Source organism: Amblyomma americanum, chromosome 5 (genome assembly GCF_052857255.1).
Source record: "Amblyomma americanum isolate KBUSLIRL-KWMA chromosome 5, ASM5285725v1, whole genome shotgun sequence".
In the NCBI taxonomy this organism is placed as follows: Eukaryota; Metazoa; Arthropoda; class Arachnida; order Ixodida; family Ixodidae; genus Amblyomma; species Amblyomma americanum.
Window position 1 is genome coordinate 159,802,386 of NC_135501.1, and position 26,207 is coordinate 159,828,592.

The 26,207-nt window shown below is 42.4% G+C and overlaps 1 protein-coding gene across 2 annotated transcripts in view; it reads right to left on the reverse strand.

Annotated features, from left to right (window-relative positions):
• The window catches only part of LOC144132859 (uncharacterized), a 41,569-nt gene that overhangs the window by 1,033 nt on the left and 14,329 nt on the right, over window positions 1-26,207 (reverse strand). The window contains exons 7-14 of one of the 2 annotated variants that reach the window (XM_077665562.1): window positions 24,495-24,604; window positions 22,089-22,484; window positions 17,644-17,851; window positions 12,884-13,031; window positions 10,743-10,864; window positions 7,844-7,961; window positions 4,654-4,830; window positions 3,165-3,275 (exon numbers count right to left, since the gene is read on the reverse strand). In XM_077665562.1, coding sequence (XP_077521688.1) covers window positions 3,165-3,275; window positions 4,654-4,830; window positions 7,844-7,961; window positions 10,743-10,864; window positions 12,884-13,031; window positions 17,644-17,851; window positions 22,089-22,484; window positions 24,495-24,604 — 1,390 coding nt within the window. The remainder of the gene's footprint in view (window positions 1-3,164; window positions 3,276-4,653; window positions 4,831-7,843; window positions 7,962-10,742; window positions 10,865-12,883; window positions 13,032-17,643; window positions 17,852-22,088; window positions 22,485-24,494; window positions 24,605-26,207) is intronic. The other variant, XM_077665563.1, reaches the window with a different exon arrangement.

The following is a 26,207-nucleotide window of genomic DNA, read 5'->3' on the forward strand; positions in this document are numbered from 1 at the left end:
TTTGGCTTTTCACTCTTTAGTGCTGTCCAATAAAGAATCTCAGTTTTTCACAAAGTACAATGAAAAAATAAACATGTAAACAGAAGCTATGCCACGCCCTTTCAACTCCACTTCCCACTCTTCTAGCACCCGGTGTGCGGAGGCCGACCTGCGCATATGCAACCTATTAGCGCCGACAAAAAAAATACAGCCTCTAAGGTCAAATTTCTTGCAGCTCCCATATCCAAAATAATGCAGCAAGGCAAACCACTCTAAAGTACATTCTACTATCAAATAATCATGACCATGTGAGGCACAAATACGAAAAAAGTTGAGAGTAAGGTCTTCCCTGCCCTTGCGCTATTCAACAGTCCAGCATCAAACGATCGGCACGGATGAGTTCTAAGAGGACGCGAAATTGCATCCATTGAGAGACAGCTAGCCGATCTTTTCATGGCGCCTATATTGGTGAAGTTTCTCACCGGGCCGACTAACAGCCATGGCTGTCACTAATTCACTCCGCGTACTGCCACCTTGACGCAGAAGCTCAGGTTGATGCAAACGTATATAGCTATAGGCTTTTATTTCTTCTCTTCTTCGCTACACGTGCTTGGCAAACGTTTAGGGCTTTTGTTATCAAAAGTGCAAAGATAGCGATATATGGATGAATATTCAACATGCATGTGCTGAATTCCCTGAACAATGGGTCTGCGACGGTTAAGGAGGACACGATTAGACACGCGTAGGCTGGCAACGCCATATTTTTGAATTTCCTCCCTTCATCACATTTTTCCATTTTAATGTCACATTGTTTGCTCTTCTCTTCAGCCTTGTCGACTGGACATGTTTTGTTCGATTCGTAGAGGTTCAATATAAGCTCTTGAATGTGATGAGGCTAGGCTAAGAGCTTGTTAATTGCCCAAATGTGCTGTGCAAATAAATAGTCATTACCGCCAGAGATATTGCGGTGCTTATGTTTATATATCATGTCATACATCTCCTGCCTCATGTCATCTTGTTTTTTTAGTGCTCACTTGTGGAAACCTTTGAGATTTGGGTATTGGTGTACTGGAATGCGGTCCGAAGATGGTTCAGGGTTGGATTAGCAAAAAAGAAAATATTGGATAGGCACTTCAAATGCGTAAAATCAATATTATTTTTTTTCGAGACACGAAAAACGCACTGCCCTCTTATTAGCAACGTTTCGCCGCTGTCAAACTCAGGGAAAACGCCGGATCTCCGAACTTGTAGCGCCCGCCTGTTTCATTGCACGGAAAAATTCTAAAGGACAAGGTTATCAACTGTAATCAATTTTTTTTCTTTTTTTTGTGCTATAAACTCGAATCTGCCGCTAGTTCTGGATATATTGTTGACTGCATGTACTTCCCCCCAAAATTTATTCAAATATGGAACATTCTTACTGATACTTAAATAGGTGGGATTCGGAACCAAGAAGTCTTTCTGAATCCTGTTGCGCAGGTAATGGTGCTTTAACCTATTTCTAATGGTGTACGAGTAAAAACTAACTTCATGAACTAGATTTGATTGGCGAAAACGGTCAGTGGTGACACTACTAATTTTTGTCACCTTTTCTAGCTCAGAAAATCCCAATTTTCAACAAAGCTAGTCTATTGGGAAAAAATGCTCTAACTTTTATATACGAGCCAACTTAAATCTCTCCAAGTCGGTTCTTTTAGTAGCTGTAGCTATAACAACGCCTATTAAGCAAATTCATTAGCTAAAAATGATTAATTAGCAGTTCCAAATCGGCGACACTGGAAGAACTTTCCGGATATGGAGACAACACTACATGAGGGGCAATTCATTTCTATCTTCAGTACATGCGGCGGCAATACGTGACAGTGGTCACACTGAATAATCTGTTGACCCACATCGTATCCCCTTTAGCGCTTATTGGAGCTAATCGACAACTTGGACAAAAAGGATTACTGCATACTAGGAGTTTCTCAGCTCGTCTTATCGCAAGCTGCAGGTTGAAAAACCTGCCACAAATAAATAGAACCACAACTGAGAAGGTCACCTAAGAATCAACGGAACAGCTGCGGTGGTTCGAGAATGGTATTAGTCTTCAGGTTGTGCGATGCGCAAGGCTATAAATCTGGTGCACTCTCGCTCAATATTCAAAGAGTGCTCACTACGGAACCGGTTATAGAGAATCACGCGTACGGAGAGCAGGAAACCCCTGCAAACGCCGCAGACCCTCGTATGTTTTCTAGATTTTAATGTAACTTTACTGAAATTCCCCTCATAAGAAATGTGGAAGCACAGATACAAGTATTCTTGAAACTTAAGAAGGAAGTTCCAGCTAATCCGCATAATCAGATGGGCCTTTTGCACTAATACAGTTGTGCAGCGAGTCCTCAATCACTATTTCCAGCCGGCAGATAGTCAGCAACGCAAAAAGGCTGGTGTAACACTCGAGAATATTTACAGAGAATTATCTTGCCCTTTAAGAAACCAATTGGGTGGCAAAGAATAACTTTAATTGGTTTAACGGCTGCCAGCTCTACGTTGTTGACAAATGTGGTAAGGGTGTGTCGATGCCTCGTGTGGAATTGGTCAGCTTTAGTTTTAGCGCGGCCTAAAGCGATGTCATTGAGATCTGCGCGGACCGCCCTGCGCAGTTACTGCCATCGCCGGAGCACAAATGCTTCCTGTTTAAGGGACTGAGTTCGCCCTTTATGAAAAATTTAAACGAAATCCACCACAAGGAGTTTGTGACAGCGCGCAGGCAGTACAGTTAATTGTAGCGGCCTATCAGGGCTAGTACAGCATCGACTATTTTTTTTTTGTCGCGGATAATGTCAACACGCTGTTTTTTAATGTTCAAAGTCATTCCGACGACAGCGGCAGAAAGCGAATGAACTAGAAACAGTTGCCCTTAACTCCAGGCAATAGAACCTCTCGCCATTCTGACCCCATTACCATCGCCGCTACGTTTTATCTGGGCGTCATAATGGTTTCGCTCTACGTTGCACTCAGTGCAGTTCTGGAGCAGATAAAGTGGCACTGGGTGCGCGCTGTGAGGCATTTTTGTGACCAAGAACAGGTGCATGCGTCCTCATGTGGACACCCCGGCACATTCGCCGCAGCATCTTCGTAAGTCGGGAATTGATGTAATTTCTCAGCGACACCCGCTTTTATCGATACGTCAAAGCGATTACCTTCGGCATCGTGGTGTTTATGGTCTCCCACAAAACAACGTACTCCGTGGAGTCCTTCATGACGCCGATGTTCGTGTTCTGAGACTTCACAGCGTTAGGGGAGTCGCATCCCTGCGAGAGAGAATCCAGGAGCACAATTCAGGTTAGTAGAGACCGTAATTAGTTTCGAATTATTGTTGGTAAGCCGCTCTTTGTAAGGGTTTACAGTTTCAGATGGCCAGCAATACGCTATTTTGTTTCATGCAGTTCTTTGCTAGCGATTTGTGATCTGCTCTGCCACTATGCCGTACCGCACACACACATGATTATGGGTCTCTGCAAACTATGTAGGTCATGACCAAGGGCCAACCATGAGACGCCCTTCTTTGGATATGGAGACGAAAAATAGAGGACTAACGATAACTGTAGTCGGTAATACGAAATTTGAGTGCAGTTCTCCGTACCCCGCCTGCCACCCCTTGCCGGTCGCGCGTTACGCCGACCACTACGACGTGGAATGCAGGAACGGGCGCCTAAGCGGTCCACTCTAAAACACAGCGCGGGTACTAGATGACTGCGAAGACCGTTTCTTTTAGGGAGCGTAAAGGCGGTAGGAGTGGTTCCTAGAAACGGTCACTGCCGAACAAAAGTGGTAGATGTGTCTCTAGAGGACGAAAAGTTCGGCGGACCTATATTTCCACATGCAGAGCGAAAAACGGAGACAAAAGTAAACGAGGCGAGGCAAATACAGTGCCGTGTTTGTCGAGCCTGGTTTTCTTTTGTCTTTGTTTTACGCGCTGTTGAAATGTAGTAGGTATGCTTGTCCACATCACAGTCTAAAGGAAATGTTTGTTCGTGGCCAAGATATAATACACTGCTTAGGCCACAGGACTGTTCCTGTGAATTAGAAATTTCACACGATTTTTAATCCAACGTTGAAATTTATGTTTTACCTCCGCATTGTTTTTAATTTCTGAGAAGTGAGTTTATGCTGTTCCGTAAGGCACTGATTGCTTCTAAATCAAGTACTGCCAAACGCCTTCCAGACAAAACAAATATGTGCTTACTACACGAGGTTTAAATTGATTTCAGTTTAATTCTGTTAAAGGGTTCTTACAGTCTACGATTTGTTACGTGCACCCTGCGGGAAAAACACTTCGGGGGTATTGAAGCACACTACAGTAAAACTGACATGCTGTGACGTACCCAGGCAGTTTCAATATGTAACACAGAACTTTGATGCAACGCGCGTTACTTGGGAACCATTCTAGCATGCTGAGCTTGAATTTGAAGTTACAAAGTCTCTGTTGTTACTAGAAAACAATGAAATGTCATTTGACCTCAATTTCTTTTAGTGCGCTCTGGGTCGAGCATTCTTGAAGTGTGGTCTGAAAATTATTGTCAATGCAATATATTGCCAAACAAAGGAATGCATGAGTGGCTATCGACAACAAAACCCTTAATGAGCAGCAGAGTATCTCGTCTATCTGAGATAGAAAGCGGAGCTTACCACGTCCACGGGTACAAGCGCGTATTGGGTGCATGGTTCGTTGATTCGGACGTCCCCGGGGGTCGTGATATTCTTGTGATATCTGTAAACCAAGGCTGCCATTTCCAGCGACAAGCCAACAATCTTGTACTTGTCAGGGTACTGGTTGGCCTTCTTTACCATATTCATCAGTACGTCCTGAAAAGTAACCGAATCTTTTTCTCCTACCTTATTCTCCAAAATGCTTCATTTTCTCGCTCTAAGATGTTTATTTGTTTCCCTAAGGGGGTGTTAATATTTCTGCACCGGGAAACCGCAATTCGTAGAGCACAGATGAAACACTAAATCACGTTATTTTCAGCCACCTTGGTCAGTTCATACTGCAAAAATCATCGACAAGGTTCGCGTAACCAAATATTAGGAAAACACACGCAGTAGAAAGGCAAGGTAAAAAGGTCTTTACAATGCCCAAGCTCGCACTTCGTGAAGTGGGCTTTCCTAAGCAGATAGCAATGCGCCTTCTGGCCGCACTACGAGTGGCGCAGATACCGTCGATACTTAGCTTCAGTCTTTCCTACCTTAGGCGAACATCTGCAGCCTTTGTCGAAAGCAAAGAGCAGAAATAGTTTCCTTCTTAGCCACGCGCAGGAACTCCTCTGAAGTTCCGCTTAAGTTAGAATTGTGGGAGGGTTGATAACGGCAGCTCCACTTACAATTAGTGTTATAAAGCGCTACCGGTTTTGTAAAAGGCCACTAATCGTAGCCTAAATAAATGCATTCTATTCTCTACTATCGTCAAAGGTTATAAATGGTGCGCTACTACGAAGCAGTAAATTTGGCGCAGGCATGTCAAAGTGAGCCGATCAAGGCGAACGGTTTCCCAAACAACTTATTCCTTTTGCCTTGTTTGAAAAGATATATCAACCAGAGGGGAAAAACTAAACAGTTTTATTGGGACGTTCACTCTGCAAACAATGCCCAGAACATGCTAGTTCACTGAGTCCACATGAGGCCATCAGGTGGACCTTATTTTGTTGTGATTGTGGTCCCTAGCGAATTTCTAAAAAAAAACAACTCATGAGACATTTGTGCTGAAAAATGTGCCGCGAATTTCATACACATATTTGAATGCGGGCAACTGCCTAAGCAGTCAATTTATTATATTTAATTGGAATTCTGGTCTTAGGTTTCACGCCTCTATGCTGTTTCCATCTGCCTCGTGAAGCACAGTTTTTTATCTTGCATGCAAATGTGCATGTTTACGCGTTTCATTATGTTATAATTTGGCGCTGCCTTGTCAGGCTGGCTCCCTATTCTCGTACATTACGAATCTGAGATTACTGACGTGTACTGCATTATATTTTATCGACTGCATTTCCGATATATTTACCTGAGTCAATCAACCACTTGGTAACTATAGCAGTGGAGATACCATGCCTTTTTGTCTGACACCGTTCATTCTCGAAAATGTGTCAGTTTATTTTGGCTAACAGTCATTGTGGTGCCGCTACTCCAATTTTTATCCTTTACATTTACATATGCATTTTCTACACTTTGGTTACGGAATGCCTGCATGAATCATGAGATTTAGTCTAAGTGAAGTACTTTTTCTTAGCATGTAGGTGTCTCAAGGTTGACTTTAATACCCGACTAATGGTGAGAATATATTATATTGCTGAGCTACCAATAAAGCAGCTACGCTGTTTGTATGGCTGACAAAGGATGCAATTGCTCTAAATCTAAAGTAGATATCCTCAATAGATACAATTGTAGCCACAGCCAGTAACCTGCTTGGTCGGTAAATTTTTGTGTAGAGACATCTGCTTTTCTATGAATTTAGAAATGTTGCCGTTCTTCGAAGTTCTTAATAAGCTTCGATTTTCTTGAAACCTTCGAAAGATATTCTCGCACAATGTCCTCTCCTGCCACGTTTCGTTTGTGCAGTGCTTGAAACTTTTTTTCAAGTGTGTTTCTTTGCTTACCGTAGGGATATTCAGTTCCTACACAACACCACCTTCAGCATTACCATCGTGACTGTGTGAACCATCGTAGGGATCCGTGTTGAAATCCTCAGCTTTAACAATATTATCGGTGAACTATTCGCTTCAAAACTGTGCTGATTGTTTCTCGTTGCATTCCTACAGCCCATGCATCATCACCCAATGCCTTGAAGCAACCCGCCTGCTGCTTGCTAACTTAATTTATTTTTTTGCGTTTTTAGGTGTATTAATGGTGATTTTACGTCTACATTAAATTGTTAGAATCGAGTTTTATCTTTCAATGTGTTTAACAGCGACACCAGCCACGAAAAATTTGACGAAGTTGAAAACGTTATTGTCATTCTGCAGGAATGTCAGATCTGGTTCCGCTTTTCAATAAACCGTTTTAGCATAGTACGTTGCTGCCATTTAATAAAGAAGATAATTTTGCCTCACTAACTATGCTAATTAAGCCCACTGGCATACCGCAAGTTGCCTTTTAGTTCATGGAAGAACATTAGTAAGCATCACCCCTTAAAGTTCTGGTTCTAATTGTTGCGAAGATTAGTTTTCATTGCCGAACTGTCCATACACAGATCTTAGCACTCTCCTCTACGTCTGAGATCTCACAGCCGCCCAGGTCTGGAGCGCTAAAGTCTCTACTAACTCAGCGACGAGGTTAACAGCTGTATTCAAAAAATAAATGGTTCCCGTATGACCACAAACCGAGGAAAATATTGCTTTGGTCGAAGTGTGCGCTGTTGGCTCTCTTATGTGGCATCAGATCGCCATCCTGCCCTGATTGTCCAGTTCTATCAGCTCTCCAATGTTTTAAATATTTTCTCATCTGCTATGGTCCAGAGACTTGACCTCGTGCATAGCAAGGGAGCAAGCCAAATTCTATGGTACCTGTAGAACCCGCAAACAGCACATATGGCAATGGAAGCGATAACCCCCTTCTGTGGTCGCTGTCTGTCATTATGGTGCGCCTACACAAGTCCATTTAAACTTCGGTGAGAAAGCGTGGTGGTTAGGACCGCATTGGGCCGCTGCTAACCCGAGTAACAGGAGGAAGATGTACACAGCATCCGGTGCTTACCTGGGACCAAAAGGGTCCCAACCACGTTGACAACTTGTGCTACATAAAATATCTCAAAGATAACAGTATTAAGGAACTCGAAGATCCACTTTATCAATAAATAATGCACTGGAATTTAAGGGTATGCGCTCACAAAGGATGGATTGTTGCCGGGTGGAATGTATAGGGCGCCCGGAGGGACCACCCTACAGCTTGTGACGTCTTCCTGAATGTTGCTCGACGACACCACGATCACTACGTCCGCCTTATAGCTGCAAGTGAGGTATAACACATCGCATTCGGTGACAATTTCTAAACCCACACGGAAAAATATCGTTACGGCATCGAAGACAGTTTCTTCTACAAAAATAAATTCAGGAAATAAGGATTCTGAGATAGATCGGTTGATTAGCTGTCACTCCAGAACTTTTCATTCTAAGCTTCCATACAATGTATGAAACCTAGCCCTGCCCTGCCTTCCTTATCCCACTTAGACCTCAAAAGAACCTTTAAAAAAATATCTCTATCGCTCCCTGATCACGAAAAATTGCGCTTGGTTTACAAAACGCAAGGTTTCCTGACAAACTGTTATCGTCAAAATTGTTATCAAAATGTTCGGATGTCAGTAATTAAGCATGAATTATTACTATGAGGTCGTCGAAATAACTTGCTCCTTTTCATAAAATACTTTTTGGAAAGTACGCTCTTTGTTTGGTTCTTTGAATATGACAACGCTTTATTTGCGTTTCTTGCTACAATAAATTCCAGGCTTCCATAGTGCTTGAAACCTGGCCCTACCCTACCTTCCTTATCCCTGTTCTATATATATATATATATATATATATATATATATATATATATATATATATATATATATATATATATATATATATATATATATATATATATATATATATATATATCTTACTCCTGTGATTAGTTTTATTTTTTTTCTCCAATGGCTTTCTTAACGGTCTGTTGTACCTACCGTCCCTAGACCCCATAGACGCCTCTACAAGAAAATGCAATTCCTAGTAAATTTTGTTATCAAGATGCCGGAGAGAGAGTTCGTTCATGTTTGAACCAGTAAACCCTTTCTATGTCATGATGAAAGACTGTACACTTAGAGAACTAAACAAACTGAAGAGAACACTAAAGCTCAACTTTAAGGTAAAATGCGATATCAATAATGCCTTAATGCACTTATATGCAGAATCAGTCTTCCTATAGTTTTCATGCATAGATCTGTGGTACTCTTTATACCACATGTAGCGCAGTCCAGATGCGGTTAAGGAATGCGCCACCATTGGGGTGGCAGGTACTGCCACCGGAGTGGCTTGTGGGATGCAGGTTGCTCTTCTTGAGCAACCTCTCGTGGCCAACCATTAATTGGCAAACTAAGAGGGCCCCCTAGGTGGCCTACCTCGGTTGCTTCTGTGTGGATTTTCTTGTGGAATTTTCGCTCATCGGCAACGATGCTGGCTCTTATGCGACACTTGCTCCTTGGAGTTTCGCTTTAATACGGGGCCGCATCATGCAAGCTAGAGGCGGTGCAAGGTATTAGGCTGCGTAATAGGTTAGCGGTGCTATATTCGATTAATGCCGGTCTCTTTAACACGACTGAAATTCATAAAATGAACAAGAAGGATAATGCAGCAAATAAGTTATCGCTTGTTTTTGGCAACGTCGTAATTTTAATAATAGCGAGGCTAAGATTGTTTAGAGAGCCTGTATTGCCTCGAAAAAGTGAAACATCGCACCCCCCCCTCCCCCCCAAAAAATCCAAATGATTTGAGAAATTTTGTTAGTAGGTCTACCCAAACAAATCAATTAAGGTTGATTAGTGAGCAGTAATAAGTGGATTAAAGTAGATTAGTGGCTCGGATTAGTATACTCTCACATGATAATCCGGGGCAAAGTATTCGAACGTTCTTGAAGGTGATGACTCGTGCAGATCATATAAATGCAATCGAACTAGTTGCAACTGATTTTTTGGCGAAAAAAAGCAAACACATTACTCCTTATAGACATAACCTAAGTGCTATCGTATTTTGTTTTTTAATAACGTGGTTAAGAAACCAATCAAGTTGTTTTGTTCGTGTTTGTTCTCTTTTCAAAAACTTCAGAGGTTTCGTGCACAGAATTCCACCTTGACTCTCAGCATGACATATCCACATATGACGTCTGCTTCCCAATAGTCGCTTTCGCAGCGACACTGACAACCATGTTAAGTACCATCTGGTTGAACACCTTATTTCTAAACTGCTGCCGGTATGCCTATCTGCAGGAACTACTATAGCTCCTCCTTAAAAGAAACTGCACACGCAAGTATAACCTCTTCCATTTTCCTTTACACGAGTACGCAAGAACTGCTGGTCGGCCATTGTAGAGTATCAGAGGTACAGTGCAGGACAAACTTCAGCACCTCTCCGCACGTTTTTGTACGTGCATTACTAATCTAAGCAAGTTCTGCCGTTAATGTGTTGCGTATTACAGCTAAATATTTCCCCTGGTTCACAGTCTTTTCATTTTCTTACTGTTCCATGTTTTAGGATAATTTCTCGTACACTTTGTCTTTATAGCAACTTAACCTTATCTTACTCAGAATAAAAATAAACACGAAAGATTTTTCTCGTTTTTTTTATCGTATTCCTGGCCACCAGTGGACCGCATTGTCAAAGAAATGGCATGTGAGTCTGGTTGACACTGTTACAATGAGAACAACTCATACCTTTTTGAAGTGGGGTGAGCGGCATTGCTTTCACACAAGACGTTTATTCGCAAGAGGCATATTTATAGCTTGAATATATTTTATTTGGCCCCTCTCTATAAACTATCATAACACACAAATGTTGGCAGCAGAAAGAATAACAAGACGCAAAACTGCTTTTGCAAGAAAATCTTTTGGTTGTCTCTGTCTCGTGTAACTAGGCTAGTTTTGAGCCCGTATCAAACACGTACAAAATGGTCAACGCACTAGGTGAGCAGACAGTTGCAATGGATTCTGAACGCATGCTATCTCTGCTTTCGCATGTTAGGACATAAAAACTCACTCTTTGGCAATGGTTCGTCTAAACAGATCGGCGTACTGGGCCATTGCTGAATTGTAGTTGAAGGTACCCATGGCGATGATGGTTCTTTTAGATTGGTCGTTGCCTTGTACATTTTTGAACTCCTGAAAAGGTTAATGCGCAGTTATTGCTATCAGTATATGGGTTATAGCAATTATGTTATTTATGATGAGCCATTAAAGGCTTTCGCCTTAAAATGATTGGGGTACAGTTTGCAGCGTACGCGGACTGCAGACACTGCAAAGAGCGGAATATTCCAGGCAGTGCAATTAGTGCTTCTCTTAAGCAACCTTGACATAGTGGCCTTGAACATGCTCAGCGCGTGTTGCAGCCAGTGTCCCCACAGCTCCGCTATATATATATATATATATATATATATATATATATATATATATATATATATATATATATATATATATATATATATATATATATATATATATATATATATATATATATATATATATATATATATATATATATATATATATATATATATATATATATATATATATATATATATATATATATATATATATATATATATATATATATATATATATATATATATATATATATATATATATATATATATATATACGGCTGCCCAATCTGCTACTCTCGTGGGTATTTATGCTCATTGGGTGTAAGCGAACCTTGAGAGCCGTCGTCGTAGCTCAGTTGGTAAGAGCACCGGACGCGATATTCGGAGGTCGTGGGTTGGGATCCCACCGGCGGCATGGTTGTTTTTTCTGCTGCTTTATAATTAATTTTCTTTAAGCGATTTATTAATCTAAGTACTATAATATACCACTGATAAGCACAACACATAAAAAACATTCCCCTATGCACCATGGTTTCGGTGACTGTTAGCTCCCTTCATAGGTATATATATATATATATATATATATATATATATATATATATATATATATATATATATATATATATATATATATATATATATATATATATATATATATATATATATATATATATATAGTGAACCAACAAACAAAAAAATACATCTCAAAGGGAGTCGAACATCTAAATTTGTTTGGTATCTTGAATCCAAAAGCATTAGAGCAGATGTGAGACAATCCTCAGCCCAGCTATGGTTGAGGAACAGACGCCTCAGGTGCTACAGATTCAGGCGTAGGCAGTTCATAGTAATGTTGTCCCAATAAATATGAGAGAGATAATGCGTTTCAGTCAATAGATAACTTAAGTTTTTTTATTTTGTTTTTTGATCTTTAATTAAATATTCAATTTAAAGTCGCCTTTCGCAAAATAATACTAGTCAACAGCTATAGAAATTCACGAAAAAGTGAAAACGTTGGTGAATATGAAGACAAGTGCAAATGTGCCTCAGTGGTCAGAGTACGCATCGTATGACAATCTCATTGCTGCTACAATCGCAGGGCTGCTTCAGAGGCACGTAGTGTGTGCGCACATCTTTGGTGCCAACATAACTTGTCCTCTTATGGCACCAAGTTTTCACAGCTAAGCGCGAGGTTTGTACGCTTCTCAGTAGTACGTACCAGACACAAGCCGATCGTTTTTCCACGAGTGGCACAGTGCCATTTCTTTATACAATGGCAACGATTTTGATATTTTCTGCCTGAATAATAAATGTCGAAGTCTAGCAGAAACTGTGACATATTTAGTTTTTTTATTATTGGTCCAGGTTAACAGCAAATATAACACACATCTAGTGAACTCAAATTTCTACACCAGGCTCAAAGGAAATTGTGAATATTTGTGAGCACAAAAACATTAATTCCAGAGAATGCGTTCAAACTCTTATTGTTTGTTTCTAAATGAATTTTTAGATCATTTTTTTTCCAAAAGAGAGTTAGGTATGGATGACCTGCTCTCTTTTACGCTTCACACTCGTTAGCCAATATCTGTCCTGAAGCTTCTCGATTTAAATGGCATTAGGTTTAGCCTGTTTGGTTTGCTAACTAGATACACTCTTACTGATGCTGCTTCATCGCTGTAGCAAATCTCGTTCACGACGCCAGCAAAAAAAATCGAGTTTGCATCAATGCTTCTGTAGTGTTCGCAGCACCTGAGAACAGCGGTGTTTACAACGATGTGTTCACAGGTTCTAGAAAGCTTACCAAGAAAATGTCCTTGGCTTTGTTTACCCACTGTTCGAGCTTCGTTATGGGCGCAATCAGGGTAAGAAACCCGTAATGTAAGATGTTTCCTGTCTGCAGCGCTCTCAGAAGTGATGCTTTAGTTCGGATGACGTTTGCCGTAGTGTACCTGAGTAGGAAGAAACGATCACAGTTAGTTGTCGCAACTCACTTGGGTGCGCTATGATGCAGCTAATATTGTACGCATACATCTGGTTCGCTTACGCCCACAAACTTATTTCTACTGTGGTGTATCCAGGTACTTTACCACTTGAAAAAAACATCGTGCGCTGCCACTTCGGCACGCCCATTTCGCGTCGATCAAAACACTGGCGGTAAATGCAATGGCATTTTTATGGATGCCGTTGACCACATTGTTCCTAAGTCTGGACACGGGATGGATATAATTTGGAGCGTTATTGAAGCGCACTCACAAAGTCGAGCTGAAAACTATTCACATTATTGTAGCATCACAGCCAGCAAATTCTGTGATTGCACTGCAATTCGGGATTCACTGGCGTGGGCAAATGCGTCATTATTTTTGAACACGCGCATATGCCAGTCATTGTTTTGGATACCGCCAGACGGCATATCTGTAGTTCGCGTTACAGCGCCGTGCGACAGCGTGCCAAGTGGGGTCTCCGTTACCCTCCATGATTTACTGCTGACCCCGGTTGGCGTTTACGATTCGGTTAGCCTAACAGTCAACACACATGTCCGAAGTCGAGTAACGCTTAAGAATATTAATTCAATCTGCGATATTAAGGTCTGGTTTTAACAACATAAACACCGGTCTGAATGCGACATGTCTTTGCCATAACGGACGCTGATGATGCTTCATTAAGGTTATTACGAATACGCAGCTTCGCCACACTACCTCAGTGCCGGATTCTTGATGTTTCCAGTTCCACTCCTCCGACCCGACAAAGGAAACAAGCAATTAACATTGTGCGAATTTTCGAGCAGCAGCCTTTTTCAGCGGCACAGGCGACGCGACGCCAAAACAAGCAGGTTGCACGCATAACGCCGAACAAATGCACTGCCACAAGAGTGTTCAGCTATCAAACATTCCTCTGTCAATTAGGGGCTGATTGACGCCATCTGTTCTTAGCGGTACATTGCTCTGCACGCTTATCAAACAACAGGTCAGACCTCAACGTACAGTTTTCTATCTTATATTATTTTCTTGTTGTATGTTTTACGCATATATTTTCCTTTTGTATCTCTTTCATTGCAGCCTTGGGCGAGTTTGCATTGATGAGAGCAGAATTCAAACTCGAGTTGTGTTCAGTATTGTGAGATTTCTTTCTTTCTTCCTTTAATAATGCTTACAAATAGTTTGCGTCGAGCTTAAAACCGATCTAAATTCGACTTTAAGAACACTACTATCGCTCTCCCCATTTCTTTCCCTCTCCCTCTCCTTTTATTCCCGCTAGTCGCAGCTCAGGTGCTTCAGGTTTCGATGGCAGATGCCGCGGCTAGCAACATCTTTTCCTTCCATTGTTACTTCATCAACGAATAGCCACTAACAATCGCAATAACATTGCTCTCGATGAATAATTGTTTTGTGTGCTTGACGTGTGCCCGCATTTTGTTTATGTGAACATGCTTCACGGAGCTTTCTACTCAGTCACCTGGGGCTTTGTTAAAAAAAAAAGCACCCAATTTGCGTTACATTTTTTTTTCGCATATCGCTTTAGTTTCCGGGATTGAATGATTATCAGGGCATTCTATAAGCGAATGATAAAATATGATTCACCTGCCGGGTGTGTCTCTTTCTTTTGAGTTCATTCAAGAGGAAGATTCTAGAAGGAAGCCATTCGGGGCTCACGTCATTTCTTTTGATGCACGGGAATAAGTTCGTTTAAAGGAACAGTTCAAGAGGAAAGACCAGCTGTTAAAGCATCACATTGCACTTTTTACGGAAGATAGGCTTTCCTAATAAATGTACACCATCTCTAATGACATCTCGAAGAAGCTAATGGTAAATTCAGAACGCTATGTCGGTGAACTCTAGGATAATTTAGGCAGCACAATTGCATTTAACATGGCATGGTAGAGTACGAACTGGATTTAGTAATTTGCTTCTCATGAAATATAGGCTGGGTGAACAGAGTATGGTCCCACTATTTTCTTCTTCACGATCCCGGTCTATACCAATGATTTCTTACTTGACGTTAATTTATGACAAGTTTACGAGCTCATGAACTTGAATATGGTGCTATTTATACTGAAATTATCGAAGTGATGAATCCTGCATTCTGCAGCAATTAGGCCAATTTTAAAGCATTGTGTTTCCGGAGCGCTTCCCTACGGCGTCCCTCATAGCCTGAGTCGCTTTGGGACGTTAAACCCCATGAACTATAAACCATATATCTAGCGATGCAAAACATTACTGTAGCCGTGATTCCATCAGTGGCTTTGAATACTGCGCCTGCGATGGTAATTCAGACATGTTCATTGGCGCGTTCTCTGGTGATGTGCTTAAATAATTCGTTGCCAGTTGTGTCTTCCCCGTGGTAGCACCTCTAGAAAAGTGCCAGCTGGGGTGGTGGCTGGAAAAGAAGCTTGAAAATAATTTCCGCTAAATTTAGCGCGCGAAAGGTTCATTCAACATATGCCTCCTGTTTATGACCCCTGCCCTCCCGATTGTCAAAGTGTTTAGAACACAGCCCTTTCAGTAGACTGTTGTCGACAGCCAATTAAGAGAAATACGCGGCGTAAGCAAACTTACCCATGTTTTGTAAGTCCTCAGCGAAAACCGAAAGTACATTTTCAAAACGACTGCACTCCGGTGGAAAAATTACGCGATTCAATGCAGGCAAAGAGCCTAGAGTGAAATCTGTCAACCTTTACCGTAGACAACGAATGCCTTTTTTCAGCTCAACTAAACAAATTATCAAGCGGAGCCAAGAAAAATTCTTTTATTTTGATTCTGCATCATTTTAGACAAAAACATAATGACGACAAGCTCGGAAGTAAGCGCACAGCTTGTTATTCTGGCTTGACCAAGAGTCCAAAAAGAATGTGAGTTATTGTGTAATGTTGCAGCATGTGCGGGTTTAAAAATTTTCTCAAAGTGTAAACTTACATTTCTTTTCCACTTTTATCTGTACTTTTATTTTTCATTCGAAGAGTTTCAAGAGCATTGAGTAGTTAAAAGTTTTCCATGGCGTTATCAGCATACAAGTGAGTGACTCATTTGGTTTTCAGTAATGCAAGCGATTGCTTAAAGTTATAAAAAGCTGAAGGGTGTATTACAAGGCTCATTGTTTTTAAGAGTGGACAAGTTGATTGGCGCAACACTTGTTGTTAGGCTAGTTGGTTTGATTCCATGCTTGTTGGACTCAGCGCTCAAAAACGAAGCACAAGAACAAAAGCGACGACAGGACGGAGCGCTGACGACGGAGTCGTCATCGACCATGCTCTTGTGCTTCGTTTTTGTGCGCCGAGTCCTGCAAGCATGAAACCCGAACTCTGCGTGCCGCGTGATGTGTTTTTCCAACTGAGCAACAGAAGAAGCGATCTCTTCTGCGACATTGGAATACAGTCATGTATTCCACAGCGCGGCCTATAACTACCTTTACACCGCCGTCTGTAAATATAAAATGGCACTGTTGGGAACACGTGCACTTCACCTGCCATTTGTAGCGTTTAAAAGCTCAGTTTTCAACGACTGTATAATCTGTCACGAGAACGAATCTAACGATAGAGAAAAAATATTGTTTTCGTTTAGAATTGGAAGACTTGTCTTACCGCCGTAAACTATCACGACTAGCACTTTTCCTTTCCATGGAAATAGCGCAGCAGACGGGACCAAGAAAGCCCCGTCTGCTGCGCTGTTTCCATGCGAAGAATGTACCAACTAGCCCAGCTTACTCTTTTGTTAGCACTTTTTCATGAACTGTATCACCATCCATCGCTTCACCACGATTTTTTCCAATCCCCATCAGCCTTTTTTTCCGCGGCTCGACCATCCGCACAAAGTTAAACGCATCGCGTGTCGTTCATCTGCATTTAAGTCATTCATAATACTCACTAATATAGAGTGGAACAATTTATTACCGCACATAGCCATTGAATCTGATGCCTCCGTATTTCTTGCTCCCATCTGCAGCGGCGTTGGCATTTGAAATGTTTGAAATGTTCGTCATTTTTTAATGTTTTTTTAATTTGCTGTACTCTTGCGATTACCCCCGGTTCTTTTCATGCCTAATACGTACACTGTGTTATTTTTCATTTCCGTTGTGCCTAATCGGTCACTTTAAACTCATAATTTGTATTACCTTGTTTTTTATCGCCTGCTTTCTTATTTACACTCTGGTGCTTAAGTATTTTTCCATGTTATACCGAGCCTGTTTATTGTTCCTTTGCTTGTTAATTATGTCCATTGTATATGGTTTTTACACTGCCCCCCCCCCCCCCCGCCCAACACACACATACGAATGTAATACCCTTGGCGTGTGCTGAATAAATAAATAAATTAATCCTGGCGGTACTTCACAACGCCGATTCTTAGAGACAGCAAAATATTTCCTTGCACGCCAACGATTCGATTACTGTGTGTCACTGTCACTGTGTAAAAATGACTCCGCAATGCCAATTGTTGCAAGGAGGTCTTCGATTGCAGCGATAACACAGCTGAAAGAGAATCTTCCTTGCAGCGGACCTGTCAAACCGCCCGAAGCAGCAATTTTATGATTGCACCTTCCAGCCTAAACTCCCTGTTTTACGTGACTCACCTAACGTCGAACGAAAGGCCTCCTTTGGTCCTGTTGTACCCAGCGAGGACTTTCTTGAATACATTAAAACTCGTTAAAACGTCGGTGGGCGCCAGCACGTCGCCGCTGATGAAGACATTCGTGTAATAAATGTACGTGCAGACTCCGTCGCCTGGGTACATGTTCGGGATGGATGCCGTTTGCCCCACTGTGCAGACGAGTTCTTTAACTGCAAAAGTTAGGCGGCAAGAAGAGAGAAAATATGGCCAAAGTCAGGTATTTGATCTAGAGGCGGAAATCAAAAGGTGCACATACAGTATTAATCACAACTATATTATGCAGTGTTTCTATATGAAGTGCTGTTTATAAAACGAAGTCATTGTGGCTTCGAATCAGGATATAACGCAAAGTAGGCCAAGCAGATGTGTCTTTCGATAGCGGTCACATTATATAGATGGTCAATAAGGAACGGAATGTTCTTGTTGCTTAACGTTGAAGTTCGTAGAATTATCTCTAGAGATTCTCATCAATACCAGGTGGGCTCTCAAGCGCTTTAAGCCTATAAATAAGGCAATACTAACGGACCGAGTCGGAGCGGGTCGTGCTTTCAGCTCTGGTTTCTGAAAACTGGGGAATCCCCCCTCGAATCACTATAGCACGCTATAACCGGTTTCCCGTGTACACTACCGCCGGCATTTCCTCACCAGTGCGAAGCGGTTCGTATAGGAGCTATGGGCATAAGCCCCTCTCCACGTTGGCTCAGTAGTTTGAGGTAGAGGAAGCTAAAGCCGAGGACAGGGGACCAGATTGCGGCCCCTCCGCCTTGTTTCTACGAAGGTGAAATGTAGAAGCCGCCCGCGCGCTTCACTGCGCTCTGCCTGAACTCTTTTGCTTGATTAAATTAGTGTGCTTTGCAATAAATAAGTGTTGAAAATATTCCGCTCTTTCTTTTCATTACGCCCTCGACTGTGACTGGGCGTGAAACGGCATGAAAAAATTTGTAAAGAAAAGGCATATTAAGCGCTAAAACATATTTCAACTGCCATTCTGTCCAAACCTAGGATCACGTCTTAGTTCATATATAGAGTGTTTCAATGCCATCGTCAGCTTGTGACAACTTAGGTATTGTATAAAGCGAATAGAACGGGCGCTGCATGGGCTCCTTGTGCCTAATCTGATACAATTGTCGGGGAAAAGGATAATTGAATGCACGACGTTAATATATCTACTGCTAAGCATTTACGGATTTTCCAGAGGTACGTGGGTGTTCAGGCTACTAACATGCGTTATTGAAAGCTCTAGCATCGAATATCTACACCGCCATTTCTAAGTACGAAACTGACTTCATGAGTGTGTAAACTGAAACAAACAATCCGCACCATTGACTGCCGAGATTTGTGCATTTTATTCGTCCCCGCCGTTCACACAATCGGGACACATTCTCCGCATGTGGATACCTCTTCTGGTTTCAAAGCCCGCATTAAAATACCTTGACAGTGCCTGTTCAGTACCTTGCAATGCTAGGCTGGTATAAGAAGCACTGAAGAATTTTCTAAAGCTACTAACAAATAGCACAGCATAATCTGCGAGTGGAAACGTCAATGCGGACGCAGTGGCAAGGCAAGCACTCATCGACACTAATACAACTGTCCTTCCGTTGCCATGATGCTGAATGCGCTACTTCTTGAAGTCTGTGGGTATTGTCATAAAAGAAAGGACGATAAAAAGAGCTGTATGGGACGCTGGTGTTTCCAAAAACCATTTCTATGAAAAATTGCTTATGCAGATAACAAAAATGACAACATTATTCTGAAACCTCGCTGTAACTTCAGCCGAACATGCGCGTCAACACAATGCACCACCTATCCGAAACATTCCTTAATTTTCGTTCCCAATAGTATCCATTAGAAATAATCTATACAATTATACACCACCCAGTGGGAGGAATATGATGGTATAATCTTGTAAAGCGATGTTATAATCGGCGCTGGCGATTACCGGGCAGCTTTGTTTCCAAGGACTCTAAGCCACGCTCGGCCATGGCCTCAACTTCAAACGCTACGTGTTCAACTGGTAGCCTCTAGCGTTATGTGTTGGAAATCAATGCCTTCTTCGTCCTTGATCTATTCGTTCAGCGCCACGAATTCTACTAAAGATGGTTAGCAGCTGGCAAGCCCTGTGCCGCGCCTCATAGAAAAATGTGAGATAGAAGTTCCGATCACTGGCCAGGATTAATAAAAGTAAGGAGCTGCCAGTGAGCCACCCAGGAGCGGCTCCGTAAATCGCAAAACCATCGAGGGTGAATTTGCGCACGTTGCCGGTCGAAGAACTCAGGCGGGTTAAGGAAGCCGGCCGTTTCTAAATCAGAAAGAAATGGCCAAGGCCCGAATGTGGAAGCCAACAATTATTAGCCCGCTAGAAATCTCTGCGCCTTTCCTGCAATGCATTTATTGCTAGCACTTGCTCTCCATTATGAGGCAGAGCATACCTCTTGTATTTTCACAATGATTAAGCCTATGATTTCGTCATACGTAATCTATTAAGTCATATTAGCTGTATTTGCAGCTCACACAAGACCCATTAAATTGCTTTTCACCTAAAGCTTGAGGGCGAAAATTCTTCCTTTCAGCCGAGAGTAAACACCTACCCATCAAGTAGTTTACAGAAGGCTTTTTTTATGATAAACAACATCTAGTGATTGCTACAGGCTTTAGTTTTTCGAGGCATAGTTTTTATGGCGACCTTTTCGGTCTTCGAAGCTTCAAGAAACTTACTTCAGTTCACACGCTTTAGTATCGTGCACGGCTTGCCCTGCACAGCTTTTTCTATAAGCGCCCGTGATAAACATTTTGTTGCCAAAGCCGAACCTTGAACAAATTCTGCCCAAACACTTATCCTAGGCAGTCCTCACTTGATATGATGGCGCAGATTGGCTTTGCGTCTTCACTAAATTTTCTTTTCGTTTCGGAAGCAAAGCATCACCTTCACGCAAAGAAAAGCTTTAAATTTTGACCTGAATTTTCCTGGGTAAGCTAACACGCGGAAACTCACTAAAGAAAGGAGCTATGAAAGCCTGTCATCAGTCAGCTAAACCTGGTATCCATTTTATCTAAGGCACGAGGACCCAGTTTGTATATGTGCGACATTGCGCGTTCGATCCCTTATAAAATGGTCTATAGACAGTCTATAAACTTCTTATATACTTTATTACCTTCCGATATATATCTCTATTCATATTCTATAGACTGTTTATAGACAAAAGTTTAGTATCGCAATAAATCTATAGATTGTCTATAGACTGTCTGTAGCATTTGTATTGCCTGTAGACTGTTCTCTAAGGTTTGTTTATAGATAGCCAATAGACATTATAGACAGAAGTCTATGGACAGTTTATGGACAGTCTATAGACTGTGTAAATAAAACTTTGTAAGGGTCAGCCGAGAATTTATGGCAGTAGTGAGGGCAATAGATCCCCCTCCTAACAATGCGAGCTGGCATAGGGGGGAGGGGACACAATCTGACGCCTAGCTCGAAGCTATTGAACCCCGTTTTCCGATCATTCCCGTCAGAATCTCCGTTGGCCTCTGACAAGCAGAGAAAGAACAATCCCCGCGACATTAGTGGGATTGTGATTGTAGAATGATGGGAGCGCAAGTTGTGCAGGTCGCGATTTCCCCTCAACATTCCTCAAAACACCCGGCTTTAACGACCACAGCTTCGGCTATGAACCTGGACATTCAATAATCTGGTCGCAGTAAAAGCGACCTTCGGGTTATGGAACAAACCGCAAAAGACCGAAACGCCCTGATGGCGGCAGGCTTGACCCACGCTGAGATATACGTCGTGTATATTCAAAAAGGAGAATCTAACAAGGAAATATTTCCACGTAAAATACTAAGAAAAATTCGGAAACTTCCGAAGAATTGAAACGGCATACGGAAAGAAAACATTGTTAACCGGTGTAATGTAAGCAGCCCATACACACCTGCTGTCACTCTTGATATCATTAACTGGGATCACTATCTTTCATATCGGTTTCAGGAAACTCAGTTGAACAGCCACATGGTTGGCACTGACAGCCAATAGCGCAATAAGAAACGTCCGGAATTAAATTTTAATGTCGTGCGTCTATTAACGATCGTCCACTGTTACAATCATAGTCTTAGGAAGAAATCTGGTGCAGGCGTTTGGATCACATTTTAATGTTACGCTCCTCCTCTGCGCCGCCTGTTGTCGACAAAGGTGAGGATGTGACCGTTTATAGAGCTTGGTCATTTGCTCATTCAGGTGTGGGGCACTTGACTTCGCAAACTGGCGATTGGCGTCGTAGGAGCAGCGGCATAAGCGCAACGGGTACCATGCATCTTATTTTGCATCCAACAGTATATATAAACATATACACTATCCGAAGCCGACATGTGAGCATGCTCCATTACGGCGCCCTACTAGACACCAATGATGCCTACCTTCGGGGGTGGTTGTTGTAGTCGTAGTGGTCGTTGTTGTCGTTGTTGTCGTCGTAGTAGTCGTTGTTGTCGTCGTAGTAGTCGTTGTCGTTGTTGTTGTTGTAGTCGTAGTTGTTGTCGTAGTCATTGTTATCGGTGGCATCGTTAGTATCGTTGTCACCATTGTCATTGTAGGCATCGTAATTATTGTGGGCGCAGTACCAGGCGGCAGTGTTGCGCTTTCAGTCGTTGAGTCTCCACTGGTCATAGGCCCGCCCGTTGCCCCTGCCTGGGTTGTCCCGACGACAATGATAAGGGGAGGAGAAGGAAAAGAAGGTCGAGAGCCTCCTCCGCCGCCGCCGCCTCCGCCGCCACCACTGCTGCTGCTGTCCTCAGGCTCGTCGGAGATGTCGACTCCTGCGTGTATTACATTTTGCCCCGATAGAAGGCCATTAGAAGCGCACTGGAATCAAGATCAAGCAGCAGACGTAAAGGGAATCGGTTAGCAGTAATTTGCGAGAGTTAATTGCCATGGTCAGCCTGTGCATAATTAAACCATACCAGCTGCAAACAGGACATGATTTCGGACGCTGATAGTTTGTCTCAAAAAGGGCTGTTGTTCTCATTAAAAGAGTGAATACCTTGCCTAGACAAACGTCATCAAACAGGCCTGCTTGGCTCGTCTTTTGCTTCTTGTTGAGTACGCGCTGCATTTCAAATTTATCTATGAGTGTCGTAGAAAATTTACTATCAGCTGCCATCATATTTTAGTAGTTTTGATATTTTTATGAATAAATTTTGCTCAAAACAATTTTCACATTACTTAATTGAAAGAGACTCAGTACAGCAATAATTCTAGTACTTGGAACAAGTGCTAAATTGCAACATGAAGTGATTGCAACACACGTTATTAAAAACAAGCCTCTCGAGTGACACTCACCACCTATTGCTCATCGCAATACAAGAGTTCTGTGGTTGTCCTAACACAATTATTGGCTATGCACGTACTTGTAGATCGTTGAAATGGCGCTTGTTGTTTTCGTGTGCTTATTCCCTGCAATTTTTTCTTGGAACCCTAGCTTATAAGTTTTCAGCATGCTTTTCGGTATTGCTATTGCGCCCATTCTTAGAAAGCCCGAACTGCAAGCTGCCGCCAGTAAGACAAAAACAAAGGGACTCCAATATCACGTATCCCCCCCCCCCCCGGTTTCAAACGAAGTTTTATCACTGGATGTAGTGTCGTCAGAGAGCAACGCGTCCAGAAAACCCATCTTAAGCGTTCTAGAGAATATGTTTTCCTCTTTAAGAGCTGCGACCGTTTACGAAAGACAGGAGGACATCTCTCGTATGAGGACCACGATGTACAGTCGTGAGACTGAAGAGCGCTCAAGTAATTCCTGTAGTAGCAGTAAACGCAATAAGTAGCTGCGCATAGTCAGCTGCATTCGCAGAGAGTGGCTGTAGCCACAAGCAGGAGAATTTTTTTACAGATTTTTTCGATGCTGCAGCGCCCGTGATTACCGATCTAGGCGGCACTTGAAGCTGGGAAGAGGGATCAGGGGAAAAGACAAGATAGTAGTGTAAGCGGCTATCACTTTTTCGTCTTTACCTCCTGGAGTTCGAGCTCTTATCGAGGTGGGATAATTTGTCGTCGAAATACATGCGCGAGATTATAAGATAAGTGCAAGGATCCTCCTTGCTTTGCTTCATCGGGACAGCTGTCAGGGGTACGTTGTTCAGTTGTGCGGAGTTGGCACTGGGGAAGCTTTTGGCGTAACACCCCTTAAAGCTGCATTGTGTGCACTCGGGGATGTCTCGTACAACACTACTGTGAGGCGCAATGGCAGCACGCAGAGGACGAAACAAAGTAGTCTGTTTTGCGAGACGTCACGTGTGACATCACTGCAACGTAGAAATAGCAGCGCTGCCCGCTTTGAGCTATCAACTAGAAGAATATGACGTGGTATCGCATGGTATTACGACACCCCCATCGGATGTCATCCCGTGGCTTCACATCACCCCATCGAACGTTCTTAAGGTCAAAGGTCAGAAGTTAATTTAAGGTCAGATGTCAAAGGTCAACTAAGGGTCATAGGTCAAAGTCAGGGGTTCGAAACCATAACTCTACCGCATATGGTCTACACGGCTATCCTTGGTTAGGCTGAAGGTCGTTCAAGCTCGTTGTGCTGCCTAGCCCAAGACTGCTGTACCTTGTGTAGTGAAGCTTTTCGCTTCAAAAGGTGCTAGAAATGTACGATTTTATGCTTACCACCGCAAACGTGTGTCACTGAATTTCGCATGAGGCAAAATAGAAACTGTGCGTTGAATAATTTGTTTCCAACCGCAGCTCGTTGTGTGGTAAGGTTCGACCTAAACCCTGGCTTGCCTCGAAGTGTTTTCAGGAAATCAGCGCTAGTTTGTACTGACCGCTCTCGCTGGTGACGAAGACGGAGAGCACGACGCCGACGACGAGCAGTAGCAAGCAGCATCCAACGATGGCGCACAAGACCTGCTTGCTGTCCTGGTCTCTGCCGTCTCTGCGAATACGAACCCAACGGTGAGGTGTCGGGGAGAGAACCACGTTTCCTACCAAGCAGAGTGCGTTTTTGTCCTCTCTGTTTGGTGGAAGCACAAAATGCACCAATCAGGTCGTAACCGCTACATGCTAAGACTCACTAATTCTGTACGTTTTTGCAGTTTGTGTCGCTCTTTAATAAAGGAATTTTGAAATTCACGTGGTGCTTCCAGTTCCAAAGGGCAATTCACGACACTTGAAGACTGTTTTGGTTTCGACAGTAGTTAGTGAGGGTTAATGATAGTGAATTCAGCGACTGCTGGCCTAACCTCGTGTTGTACACCTGGAAAGCTAACTAGAGTCATCTCTCTAATGATGGCCCACCAAAAGGGCGACTGCTTTTAAAGGGCAGCTTAATCATATACTCTAAGTAAACGACTTATATCGCATCATTGTTCTGCAAATTTGTTGCTTTCATAACAGTGTTGCTTTAAGTTGTACCCTAGGAAACTGCCTGTACTCTTCATTACGGCCCTTTTATTTTATTTTGCTATTACGCTTGTATTATGGGTGAGTGTACTTGATTTGGGCGCTCAGTGGCAGTTGCAATAAGCGGGTGTCGTTTTGTTTAGAATTAACTAGTTGTTTTTGTGCACTATGATTTCTTCTTTCTTTCCTGAGCAAGTATTGCGTTCAACAATGCACACTTATCCTCTGTTCTAACTTCTTGGTCATTGTGATGGTTCAAGCGCCCATCGCCCAGCGAGGCGGCCAGGGAGCATGGCACGAAATAGAATGGCATGAAATAGCCATTTATGTATTATTTGTTATCAATATTTGTGAGCCTCAAACTTTATTTTAGGTACAGTATTTAAATGCGCCATATAAGTCAACGCAATGCAATAAAGCGGCAGTATCGGACAGGTGTTGATGTGGGCAAAATAGTCAGTATTGTCTGTTTTCATATAATGAACGCCGGTAAGGCGTTCGGCAACGAAGAGTACGCAAAGGAGGAAGACTGGCGTTGTTACGCTCTGTCGTTTGTCAACATCAGTGCCTTATTTTATTGTTAGTCTTTTTAGTTGACCATAACCTTAATAATTCAGGAAGTTCCTAAATGGACAGTCAACGCTACATGTTTCATATTTCTTTTATTCAAAGAAATGAAACAAAAACGTACGACGGCTCCCTGGCCGCCTCGCTGGGCGATGGGCGCTTGAACCATCACATTGACCAAGAAGTTAGGACAGAGGATAAGTGTGCATTGTTGAACACAATGCTTGCTAAGGAAAGAAAGAAGAAATCGTAGTGCACAAAAACAACTATTCAATTCTAAACAAAACGAGTGCCGCTTATTGAAACTGCCACTGAGCGCCCAAATCAAATACAGTCACCCATAATACAAGCGTAATAGCGTAATAGCCGTAATAAAGAGTACAGGCAGTGTGCTAGGATACCGCTTAAAGCAACACTGTTATGAAAGCAAGAAATTTGCTGAGCAATGATGAGCGCATCTTCCTCTTTTGCGTAGTCTCCGTTGTCGACCGCCTTAACGGCGTTCATAAATGAAAACAGACAATACTGACTATCTTGCCCACATCAACACCTGTCCGATACTGCCGCTT